General features: G+C 45.7%; 1 protein-coding gene across 11 annotated transcripts in view; it reads left to right on the top strand.

The window, feature by feature from the left end:
- ATP2B2 (ATPase plasma membrane Ca2+ transporting 2) overlaps window positions 1-13,304 on the top strand; it is a 276,982-nt gene that overhangs the window by 186,387 nt on the left and 77,291 nt on the right. For 8 of the 11 annotated variants that reach the window (XM_083155903.1, XM_083155895.1, XM_083155894.1 and 5 more), the window contains one exon: window positions 9,685-9,780. The exons of the other annotated variants lie outside the window; for them this stretch is intronic. In XM_083155903.1, coding sequence (XP_083012029.1) covers window positions 9,685-9,780 — 96 coding nt within the window. The remainder of the gene's footprint in view (window positions 1-9,684; window positions 9,781-13,304) is intronic. 11 annotated transcript variants of the gene reach the window in all.

Raw genomic sequence — 13,304 nt, 5'->3', positions numbered from 1 at the left:
GCGATGTGCCGCCATCCGCTCCTTGAAAGATCTTGTAGTTTTCCCTACATATAACAGCCCGCAAGGGCATCGAATAATATATATAATGTAGCGACTGGAACAAGTCAGCACTTGTTTGATTTTAAAAGCTTGACCTGTATGGGGATGAACAAAGGAATTTCCAGTTTCAAGGTACCCACAGGTTACACAACCCGTGCACCTGTAGTTCCCTGGTTTGCGTGACAGAAAATGTTTATTACAGCTTTTTCCCAGATTAGTGACATCTGTCTTCACAATCCTATCGCGGATATTGGTCCCTCTTCTGTAGCAGGGCATCACATCGACATTGGTCAATGCTGGTAGGTCGGGATCATGGCTAACCATTGGCCAGAATTTTTTGAGTGTCCCGATAGTACTAGCACTTGTAGTAGAATAGGTATTAATGAATGGTATTTTTTTCTTGGCTGATTTCTTTGAAGTTAGCCCTGTAAGGGTATCCTATTCTGTAGTTCCGCACTCCCAGCCAACAATGCAACAAATTGCGGTGCTCCTTTAAGGTGACACAATGTGTCCCAATGTATAGCAGGGTTGGATATTCCAATAAGGGCACTCACCAGTAAATCATGAAAGGTTTATTCAGGGTACATTACCAATCAGGCATAGTAGTCTACGTTTCGGCCACCAGGTGGCCTTTCTCAAGACAGGTCAGCTTAGACGTCCACACAGTACAAGAGTCAGGATCCTGACTGGTGGCCGAAACGTAGACTACTATGCCTGATTGGTAATGTACCCTGAATAAACCTTTCATGATTTACTGGTGAGTGCCCTTATTGGAATATCCAACCCTGCTATATATATATATATATATATAATCCACCACGCGCTTTACAGATTAGTCGGTCAATTATGATCAATTATGATCAATTATGATCAAATAAGATTGGCTGCCTCACCACAGTGTCCTCCGAGGGCCAAGGGACCAAAAAAAACATATATATATATATATATATATATATATCAAAACAGGTAACAGAGTGCGCCCTATTAGTATATGTCCACCACCATAAGAACTTGTGACAATATAAATCACAATACAACAGATTTATTATATTATAAGTATAAAATGACAATAAAACATTTTGTTCATCTGTATGAAGTCATGAGTTCAACAACGGTCAATAGTATAAGGACACCCAACGCGTTTCGTCGTTATAAACGACTTCCTCAGGGGTAACCGTCTAGGTGGTGAAAAGAGGCAATATTATACATATATATTTATAAATATATATTCAAAACTCAACAGGTAGGTATACCCAGTGATGAGTGCTATATGAAAGGTACATACCCGTAGGCAACCTAACCTCGTGGAGAAAGATGTTTCCTTCTCAGATGAAAAAAGTCCTTCAATTAGACTCAATATATAAAGGAATGGACCCGTTTGGAGATCTCAATCCTGATGCCACACTGCATCTAAAACAAAGTCTAAAATGCACATAATATGTCAGGAGGAGAGCAAGTCTATATGGGCAAAATATATATACACATCACAAATGGGTAAATATCAAAAATTGAAGAATGACAATGAAATGGAATAGGAACATACCAATTTCCGTATAAAACAGGGGAAATAAAAGGAATATCCAGGGAGGATTCAGATAGCTCCTTATAGTAGTAGCCAAATCCTACAATATTGATACATAACATAAATGGAGGCCAGTACAATTGGTGAACATCTCACTCAATTCCAGTAAATCAATACAATCATAATAAGCAATCATAGTGAATCAAAAAACCCCATTCTGACTGAATTGCAGCCAACACAAAAAGTGGACTGATAGGTAGTAAAACATCTCATAGTATATATATTATGATATAAAGTTACAAGCCATACTAATTTGGAGGAAAAAAGAGGTCATCCTTACATACCTTAATCGTGTAGTACAATAGTCACTAATAGGACCAGACTCCAGGTAATCTAACTGGAGCCCCAGTCCAGATATATATAGTGATATGGGAATGACATCACTTCCTGTCCGGAAGAGAAAGTGTATAATGGAAATTCACGTTATATATAGATATATGCGTGACCTATATAGTGAGGGCACCCTGGTCCCTAATGTGTGGAGAGGTGGAAGGATAGAAAACGAGTTATACTGTTAACCTTACTAGTAAACGCTCGCGGTGTACCCCGCGTGCGTTCCATCTATGCGTTCCACTCGCAGTTTCCGCGACGTCACTTCCGCCCTATGTGTCTGGATAAGACATAGCATATCGGGGCTGTACTTCCGCTTTAGAAGAAGCGGAACTTACTATGACGCTTTGCGTTCCAGGATAGCTTCCGCTTGCGTTCCACTGGGAACCAGGAAGAAGCGGTACTTACTTTAACACTCTGCGTTCCATATACTAGCAGGGTAACTTCCGCTTGCGTTCCAATAGGAACCAAGCGATATCTAAGGATATACTGAATAGATAGCGGGCGCTGTGCACTACAAATAATGGTAACTAGATGGACCAAATATAATGTTAAAGGTACAATATTAGTAGGTGGATATCAATATAGCGATATCGGCATCAAGAATTAGATAGTTTTTCCTCCAATTACATCAATTATATACATATATATTTACAAGAAAGCGAGCAATGATCACAAGGTTGAACCCAAAAATGAAAGGGCAGAACCAGGACCACCGTTACAAAAAATGACATAATTCAAATGTAAATGGCAACAGTGGCAAATATCGCCAAGATCAAGGCATTTGTTTAACCCTCAAAATACTGATTCAAGGATTAAATACATACATTATTGTGTATTTAGATAAATTCATACAATAAAAGTGCTTTACTATATTCATACGTGTTACACCAGGTGTAAGTGAATTTGTACAGCCAGATCCCAAACTGGGTTAACTATCTAAAACAAAAGGATAGTAAGAGACTGGTGTGGTCGACACTAGAGCTGTGTAGACCGAAATGCTTAATTTGCACCAAAACTATACATATTTATAAAAGACACCTAATTTGATGAAAAAACAGTGTATCTAATCTATTACATGGAAGGGTGTAATTACTCCCTGATATAATCTATACACAAAATTAATACTAAAGGTATAAGAGGAAAATGAAAAGTGAAGGTGACGGATAAAGGTTACTCCAAGAATGAGACAATGTCTACATTCTCGTTCAGACCCTGTGGATGAAGTGAATTTAATGAATAAATCCAAAAAGTTTCTCTCTTAGACAGGGAAAGATCTCTGTCACCACCCCTTGGGTTTTCTAGGATTTGTTCCAATACAGTGAAGGAGAAATTGTGAATGTTAACATTAGAATTGTGGCTATCAAGAAAATGTTTGGGCAAGCTATGAGTGAGGATTTTGTTCTTTATGTTGCGTATGTGTTCTTGGATCCTTATCTTGAGCTGACGTTTCGTTTTTCCAACATAGGTTTTCCCACAGCTGCACGTAATTCTATAAATTATATAGGTGGAATTACAGGTCGTGGCTGAGTTGGCCGAATATTCTTTGCCATCAATTGTACATTTGAATGTCCTTTTCTCTAAGAACTTGCAGCAGATGCACTTGTTGCAAGGGTTACATCTTTTAGTTTTCTCCAAAAAATTACCAGTTTCGCCCTTCTTGGAAGAAGTTTTCAATTTACTCGGGGCAACAATACTTTTAAGATTGTTAGCCCTCCTAAAGACTACATCCGGTTTAGAGGGAAGATGGGGACCCAGAATTTGATCTTTTAATAATATATCCCAATGTTTGGTTAAGATTTTATTGATCGTTCTGCTGTCGTTGGTGTATTGTGTAATGAACGGTCGTTTCATTGGGGCAGAGGTGTCGCCCTGAGTCACCATTTTTGTGGTGAGGGTGTCTTCCCTTCTCTTGGTGCCTGCTCGTTGTCGTGCAGACTCAGTTTTAACTTGGTCATAACCCTTCTCCAAGAAACGTCTAGAAAGGTTCTCGCAGCCTGTGCATGGTGTATATATTGTGGGTGGTCACATCCTGTGCATCGTGTATGGTATATACTGTGAATATATATATAGTGGGTGGTTGCAGCCTGTGCATCGTGTATTGTATTTACGGTATATACAGTATAGTGGGTTCTCGCAGCCTGTGCATCGTGTATGGTATATACTGTATATATAGTGGATTCTCGCAGCCTGTGCATCGTGTATGGTATATACAGTATATATAGTGGGTTCTCGCAGCCTGTGCATCGTGTATGGTATATACTGTATATATAGTGGATTCTCGCAGCCTGTGCATCGTGTATGGTATATACAGTATATATAGTGGGTTCTCGCAGCCTGTGTATTGTATTTACTGTCTATATAGTGGGTTCTCGCAGCCTGTGCATCATGTATGGTATATACTGTATATAGCGGGTGGTCGCACCCTGTGCATTGTGTATGGTATATATAGTGGGTGGTCGCAGCCTGTGCATCGTGTATGGTATATACTGTATATATATATATATATATATATATATATATATATATAGTGGGTGGTCACATCGTGTATGGTATATACTGTATATATATATATATAGTGAGTGGTCACATCGTGTATGGTATATACTGTATATATAGTGGGTTCTCGCAGCCTGTGCATCATGTATTATATATACAGTACAGTGGGTTCTCGCAGCCTGTGCATCGTGTATGGTATATACAGTACAGTGGGTTCTCGCAGCCTGTGCATCGTGTATAGTATATACTGTATATATAATGGGTTCTCACAGCCTGTGCATAGTGTATGGTATATACAGTACAGTGGGTTCTCGCAGCCTGTGCATCATGTATTATATATACAGTACAGTGGGTTCTCGCAGCCTGTGCATCGTGTATGGTATATACAGTACAGTGGGTTCTCGCAGCCTGTGCATCGTGTATAGTATATACTGTATATATAGTGGGTTCTCACAGCCTGTGCATAGTGTATGGTATATACAGTACAGTGGGTTTTCGCAGCCTGTGCATCATGTATGGTATATACTGTATATATAGTGGTTTCTCGCAGCCTGTGCATCGTGTATGGTATATACAGTACAGTGGGTTCTCATAGCCTGTGCATCGTGAATGGTATATACAGTACAGTGGGTTCTCATAGCCTGTGCATCGTGTATAGTATATACTGTATATATAGTGGGTTCTCGCAGCCTGTGCATCGTGTATGGTATATACAGTACAGTGGATTCTCGCAGCCTGTGCATAGTGTATGGTATATACACTATATATATAGTGTGTGATCACAGCCTGTGTATTTTGTATATACTGTACATACAGTACAGTGGGTTCTCACATCCTGTGTACTGTGTGTATATAGTGGGTTCTCGCACCCTGTGCATTGTGTATTGTATATACTGTATATATAGTAGTGGGTTCTCGCAGCCTGTGCATCATGTATGGTATATACTGTATATAGCGGGTGGTCGTACCCTGTGCATAGTGTATTGTATATACTGTATATAGTGGGTAGTCGCACATTGTGTATTGTATATACTGTATATAGTGGGTGGTCGTACCCTGTGCATAGTGTACGGTATATACTGTATATATAGTGGGCAGTCGCACCCTGTGTATCGTGTATGGTATATACTGTATACAGTATATAGTGGGTGATCGCACGCTGTGCATCGTGTATGGTATATACTGTATATATAGTAGTGGGTTTTCGCAGCCTGTGCATCATGTATGGTATATACTGTATATATAGTGGGTTCTCGCAGCCTGTGCATCGTGTATTGTATATAGCGGGTGGTCGCACCCTGTGCATTGTGTATTGTATATACTGTATATAGCAGGTTCTCGCACCCTGTGCATTGTGTTTATACTGTGTATATAGTAAGTGGTCGCAACCTGTACATTGTGTACAGTATATATAGTGGGTTCTCATAGCCTGTGCATCGTGTATGGTATATACTGTATATATAGTGGATTCTCGCAGCCTGTGTATGGTATATACTGTGTATATAGTGGGTTCTCGCAGCCTGTGCATTGTGTATGGTCAGGGCCGCCAAGAGAAATCCTGGGCCCCGGTACAACAACTTCCTGGGGCCCCACGGACGAAACTCCCCGCGGACCCATTGTTACACCACTGCTTACAAGGTGGATACAGGGACAAAGATTTACACAGTAATGCCTATTACACATATCACACACCCATTACATATTATACCACATGCCATAATGCTCATTACACGTTATGCCAAACACTGTAGTGGGAAGTACACATTATGCCATACACCGTAATACCTATTACATATTTTACCACATGCTATTATGCCCATTACATGTTATTCCACACACCGTAATGCTCCTTGCATATTAGGGGGTTAGCATTCTCGTTGCCATGGGATTAACCTGCTCTGCAAGGGGATCACATTCTCTGCCAGGGGTTAACATGCTCTTTGGCATGGGATTAACCTGCTCTGCCAGGAGGTACATGCTCTGCCAGGGGTGAACATGCTCGTTGCCATGGATTAACATGCTCTGCCATGGGCTACATGCTTTGCCAGGGGTTAACATGCTTGATGTCATGGAGTTACAGTACATTCTCTGCCAGGGATTACATGCTGACTTCCAGAGTTGGATCTCAGCCCCAGCAGCATGCAGGGAGGCAGCAGACACAGAGCAACCAGCCACCCACCTTCCATCTTGGAACACAGTGACCTGGACATCGGTGGCACCTGCTGCTGGTGGCGGCTGGGATAGGAATGTGGGGAGTAGGGTGGGCTGCGATTCTGCGGAGTGGGTGGTACTACCATGGAAGGTGGCCTGTCTCTGACCCAGTTCCTCCCAGCACCCAGAGACTACCTACCCTACGTATCCTCCTGTCGCGGAGCCACGGTAAACTCCTGTCACATGGCTGGCTCTCAGCAGGCCCTGGAGTGCCTCAAAAGGACCTCTGTGATGCTGCTGCCCCCATGCAGGCCCACGTCTGCCCACATCCGCAATCCCAATGCCGCCGCTGAACAGCTGACTCCGGCACACTCAGACCCACCAAATAAAAAAAGAACTGTGTGTCCAGACCAGGGCCCCCCTTACAGGCCCGGGCCCAGTGTACCTGCTCCCCCCCCCCCTCTCGGCACCCCTGTGTATGGTATGTACTGTCAGTGGCGGATTCAGGGGGGGGGGGCACCTGGGCACGTGCCCCCCCTGTCATTAATTTTGTAGATGAGGACCAGAGCTTTCCAACGAGCCCAGCCCCATGTCTCTAGCCCCCTGGGAACCGGAGATATCGCCTGGCAAAGCTGTAACATTTTTCCCCCATAGTATAATATGGGACCCGTCAATTCCGACCCCCACCCGGTTCCGACGGCTGCCAGTTCCCCCCCTGGCATCACAGGAGCTTGTGGTTGAAGTCATTCAATTCCAAATCGCTGGGCCTTCAATATGATACCAGGATGGTCCATATCGGTCAATCGGTTCCAGAGATATAGCATGTAAATCGATTTTTTTATTTTTGAAATGTAATTTCATGGCTGTTCATGTTCTTTGAGGGCAGATTACTCTGGAACCAATTCAAAGCCCACTCAAAAGTTCTTCAATATGATACTTGTCTCATGTAAATGGGTCAGTTAGTTCCGAAGATATAGCTGGTTAAATGAGATAACTGGTTAAAGGGGGGGAGGGGTGGTTTTCTCTCCCCCTCACACCAGAAAATGCAGGAACTAGGCTGGTGTAAAAGGGGCCAACCTGGGAACGCATTTTCTGGTGTGAAATGGGTATTATTTCAAATAGCTGGGACCTGCAGTGCTCGGAATACAGCCAGGCTCTGCCACTGTCAGTGGCTATCACTTCTGCCTGGCGGCGGCTGTCCCCCATTTACCACGAGCATGTATTCCCCGTTGGCAATGAGCATGTAATCCCACATGGCAACAAGCATGGAACCTCTGGCAATGAGCATGGAACCCTTGGCAATGAGCATGTAGATAAGCAGCACTTACTGTATGTAGCATAATTTTTAATAGGCATTATGGTGTTTGGCATAATACATAATGGACATAATGGCGTGTAACTTAACAAGTAATGGACATTATGGTGTAAATGTTTAATGCGCGCCTTTGGTGGACAATGTCCCTGTTTATGAAGCGTATTGTGAATTCTGTCTTAATCTGTGTGGCATTATGTGAATTCTGGCTCAATCCGTGTGGCATTATGTGAATTTTGGCTCAATCCGTGTGGCATTATGTGAATTTTGGCTCAATCCATGTGGCATTATGTGAATTTTGGCTCAATCCATGTGGCATTATGTGAATTTTGTCTCAATCCGTGTGGCATTTTATGAATTTGGCTCAATTCGTGTGGCATTATGTGAATTTTGACACAATCCATTTGGCATTATGTGAATTTTGACACAATCCATGTGGCATTATGTGAATTTTGGCTCAATCCGTGTGTTATTATGTAAATTTTGGCTCAATCCGTGTGGCATTATGTGAATTTTGGCTCAATCCGTGTGGCATTATGTGAATTTTGACACAATCCATGTGGCATTGTTTGAATTTTGGCTCATTCCATTTGGCATCATGTGTAAGGGGCAAGTATAATGGGGTCTAGTATTTTGTTGCATAATGTGTAGAAGTTGTATATGGTGTTGTACACTACACTAGGACATGTCCCCTGTTGAGTGGCCACACCCCCTTTTCCAGAGCGCGCCTTCGGCATGCGCATAACTACATCCTTCACTTTTGTTGCCATGGTGGGCCTGTGCACTTTAAATGCCAGGGCCTATTTTTAATCCCATTGCCACCCTCTCTCTGCTGCTCTCTTAGCATGTACACTAGCACCACTAACACTGGCCCTTCCCCACCTAAACCCTCTTTTATCATGGTGCCCCCCCTGTCATTTTATCCTGGATCCGCCCCTGTGTACTGTCTATATAGTGGGTAGTCGCACCCTGTGCACCGTGTATGGTATATACTGTATATATAGTGGGTAGTCGCACCCTGTGCATCGTGTATGGTATGTACTGTATATATAGTGGGTAGTCGCACCCTGTGCATCGTGTAAGGTACATACTGTATATATAGTGGGTAGTCGCACCCTGTGCATCATGTATGGTAGATACTGAATATATAGTGGGTAGTCGCACCCTGTGCATCGTGTATGGTATATACTGTATATATAGTGGGTAGTCGCACCCTGTGCATCGTGTATGGTATGTACTGTATATATAGTGGGTAGTTGCACCCTGTGCATCGTGTATGGTATGTACTGTATATATAGTGGGTAGTCGCACCCTGTGCATCGTGTATGGTATATACTGTATATATAGTGGGTAGTCGCACCCTGTGCATCGTGTAAGGTATACACTGTATATATAGTGGGTAGTCGCACCCTGTGCATCGTGTATGGTATGTACTTTATAGATAGTGGGTAGTCGCACCCTGTGCATCGTGTATGGTATGTACTTTATAGATAGTGGGTAGTCGCACCCTGTGCATCGTGTATGGTATGTACTGTATATATAGTGGGTAGTCGCACCCTGTGCATCGTGTATGGTATATACTGTATATATAGTGGGTAGTCGCACCCTGTGCATCGTGTATGGTATGTACTTTATAGATAGTGGGTAGTCGCACCCTGTGCATCGTGTATGGTATGTACTTTATAGATAGTGGATGTTAATCTTTGCTCATACTTTGAATTTCCTGCGTTTAGCTTTATTCATACTCTTTGTTTCCTCACATTTATCACAGTTGGCTCCACCCATCCATCTTCTCACCCACCTGCAGCTACAGACGGTGCCGTAGGGCCAAACGCCATCGATAATGCAAATACCAACTTAGTGAATGGTACGTCTTTCCATAATGCATTGCTGTGTGTGTAGGAAACATGTATATTTTCTGCATTCTGTGTAGTATGTGCACATTATAGACATCATTGCCTCTTGTATGGTCATGTATATGTGCATTTACATATGCATTAATCCACACTACGTGTGCCTGCATTTCACAAGGAGGATTTAGGGACAGGAGCAGAGACAGGGGAAGTGACTGTAACAAGGACAAGTGCAGTGTCAAGGGCACGGGCAGGAACAGGGAAAGGAGCAGGGACAGGGGCAGTGACAAGGGCACAGACTGGGACAGGGGAAGAGACAGGGGCACAGGCAGGAACAGGGAAAGGAGCATGGACAGGGGCACATATAGGAGTGGTAACAGGAATAGGTTAAATAAATGGAACAGGGCAAGTGACAGTAGCACACGCAGGGGGGGTTTCTGAGTACCCCCCCAGGAGTCTAAGGGTCTCTACTATTCACAAAACCAGAGATATCAGCCTTCCAGCAGCTGGTTACTGCTCCAGCTCCACACACCTGGAATGTAGTTTTATATTCTCGTTGGCAGATTGCTCTGCCTCCTGAACTCTGATCCCCTAGTCCCCAATACCATTTGGTAGGTGGAATCCTCTAGTTTTTAATTCCATTAAAATCTAAGAAATCTATTTCTGGGAACTGGAGATATCTGCAGTCAAGCAAGCTGTCCTCCCACCAGAAAATTATGAATAATAAGCCCACTCCACTATACACCCCTCCTCTGTGTATTAAACATCCTCTACCACCCTGGAAGTTATGTATCAGGGCCCCTTCATTCAGCCCAATGCCCCCTTCTCCCACCTCATCTCCCACCATCTGTTCAGTAAAGGGGTAATTAGTGGAAATTACTGATCCAGGCCCTACATGCTGAGCGGTTGATATAATACCCCCTACCACCCGCGGGACATCAAAGCTTCCCCCACCCCTACTGCTGGAGGATCGGTAGGTGCCCCAATACATTGCTATGCCCAGGGGTCTACACTGCTGTTGACGCCCCTGTATATATATGTATATATTTTTTTCATTATTATTATTATTTATATACATTTGGTCTATCTATAATACCTTAACTGACCCGGCATATACTGGGTCACCTAAGTGTCCATCTCCGTGCTTTGCTCCGCCCCTCTGGAAACCCCCTTCTGAAAATCCTGCGTTTGCCACTGAGTGACAGTAACAGGTACCGGGCTGGGACAGGTGCAGTGACAGGGCTTGGAGAGGGGAAGAGACAGGTGCACATTCAGGAACAGAGGAAGTGACAGAGACAAGGGTCAGTAACAAGGGTATAGGTAGGAACAGGGCAAGGAGCAGGGACAGGGGAAGAGACTGGCAATGACAGGGCTGCCACAGACCATGACAAGGGAAGGAGCAGGGACAGGGGAAGTGAAAGGGATGGGCTGGGCACATGCAGGGACAAGGGGCAGTGACAAAGGCATGGGTAGGAACAGGACAAGAAGCAGGGACAGGGGAAGAGACAGGGGCAGTGACAGGACCGCAGCAGACAATGAGCAGGGATAGGGACACAGACAGGAGCAGTGATAGGGGAAGTGACAGGGATGGGACAGGGGCAGTGACAGGACCGCAGCAGACAATGAGCAGGGATAAACACACAGACAGGAGCAGTGATAGGGGAAGTGACAGGGATGGGACAGGAACGCAGCAGACAATGAGCAGGGATAAACACACAGACAGGAGCAGTGATAGGGGAAGTGACAGGGAGGGGACAGGGGCAGTGACAGGGTACGGTAAGAGCAAAAGGGACAGGGGCAGTGACAGGACCGCAGCAGTCAATAAGCAGGGATAGGGACACAGACAGGAGCAGCGATAGGGGCAGTGACAGGACCGCAGCAGACAATGAGCAGGGATAGGGACACAGACAGGAGCAGTGACAGGGATGGGACAGGGGCAGTGACAGGGGTACGGTAAGAGCAAAAGGAACAGGGACAGGGGCAGTGACAGGACCGCAGCAGACAATGAGCAGGGATAGGGACACAGACAGGAGCAGTGATAGGGGAAGTGACAGGGATGGGACAGGGGCAGTGACAGGACCGCAGCAGACAATGAGCAGGGATAGGGACACAGACAGGAGCAGCGATAGGGGAAGTGACAGGGATGGGACAGGGGCAGTGACAGGACCGCAGCAGACAATGAGCAGGGATAGGGACACAGACAGGAGCAGTGACAGGGATGGGACAGGGGCAGTGACAGGGGTACGGTAAGAGCAAAAGGAACAGGGACAGGGGCAGTGACAGGACCGCAGCAGACAATAAGCAGGGATAGGGACACAGACAGGAGCAGTGATAGGGGATGTGACAGGGATGGGACAGGGGCAGTGACAGGACCGCAGCAGACAATGAGCAGGGATAGGGACACAGACAGGAGCAGCGATAGGGGAAGTGACAGGGATGGGACAGGGGCAGTGACAGGACCGCAGCAGACAATGAGCAGGGATAGGGACACAGACAGGAGCAGTGACAGGGATGGGACAGGGGCAGTGACAGGGGTACGGTAAGAGCAAAAGGAACAGGGACAGGGGCAGTGACAGGACCGCAGCAGACAATAAGCAGGGATAGGGACACAGACAGGAGCAGTGATAGGGGATGGGACAGGGGCAGTGACAGGACCGCAGCAGACAATGAGCAGGGATAGGGACACAGACAGGAGCAGTGATAGGGGCAGTGACAGGACCGCAGCAGACAATAAGCAGGGATAGGGACACAGACAGGAGCAGTGATAGGGGAAGTGACAGGGATGAGACAGGGACAGTGACAGGGGTACTTTAAGAACAAGACAAGGGACAGGGGCAGTGACAGGAACGCAGCAGACAATAAGCAGGGATAGGGACACAGACAGGAGCAGCGATAGGGGCAGTGACAGGACCGCAGCAGACAATAAGCAGGGATAGGGACACAGACAGGAGCAGCGATAGGGGATGAGACAGGGACAGTGACAGGGATACGGTAAGAACAAGACAAGGGACAGGGGCAGTGACAGGACCGCAACAGACAGTGAGCAGGGACATAGACAGGAGCAGTGATAGGGGAAGTAACAGGGATGGGACAGGGGCAGTGACAAGAGTACAGGTAGGACCAGGACAAGGAGCAGTGACAGGGCTGCAACAAACCGTGACAAGGGCATGGGCAAGAACAAGGGAAGGAGCAGGGACTTGGGCACAGACAAGAGCAGGGATAGGGGAAGTGACAGGAACGGGTACAGAAGCAGTGACAGAGGCAGGGACTGGGTAAGAGACAGTGGCATGCAGAACTAGGGACAGGGGCAGTGACAAGGACATTGGCAGGAACAGGGAAAGTAGCAGGGACGGGAAAAGACAGGGGCACCTGCAGGAACAGGTACTGGGGAAGTGACAGGAACCGGGGCAGTGACAAGAGTATGAGCAGGAACAGGGGAAGGAGCTGGGATGGGAAGTGACAGGAACAGGGGTGGTGACAAGGACATTGGCAGGAACAGGGGAAGTGACAGGGACATGTACAGAGGCAGTGACAAAGG

This window comes from Crinia signifera, chromosome 8, assembly GCF_055691185.1.
Source record: "Crinia signifera chromosome 8, ASM5569118v1, whole genome shotgun sequence".
NCBI lineage: Eukaryota > Metazoa > Chordata > Amphibia > Anura > Myobatrachidae > Crinia > Crinia signifera.
Note: the sequence above shows the minus strand (reverse complement) of the source record. Positions and strands in the feature narration are given on the sequence as shown.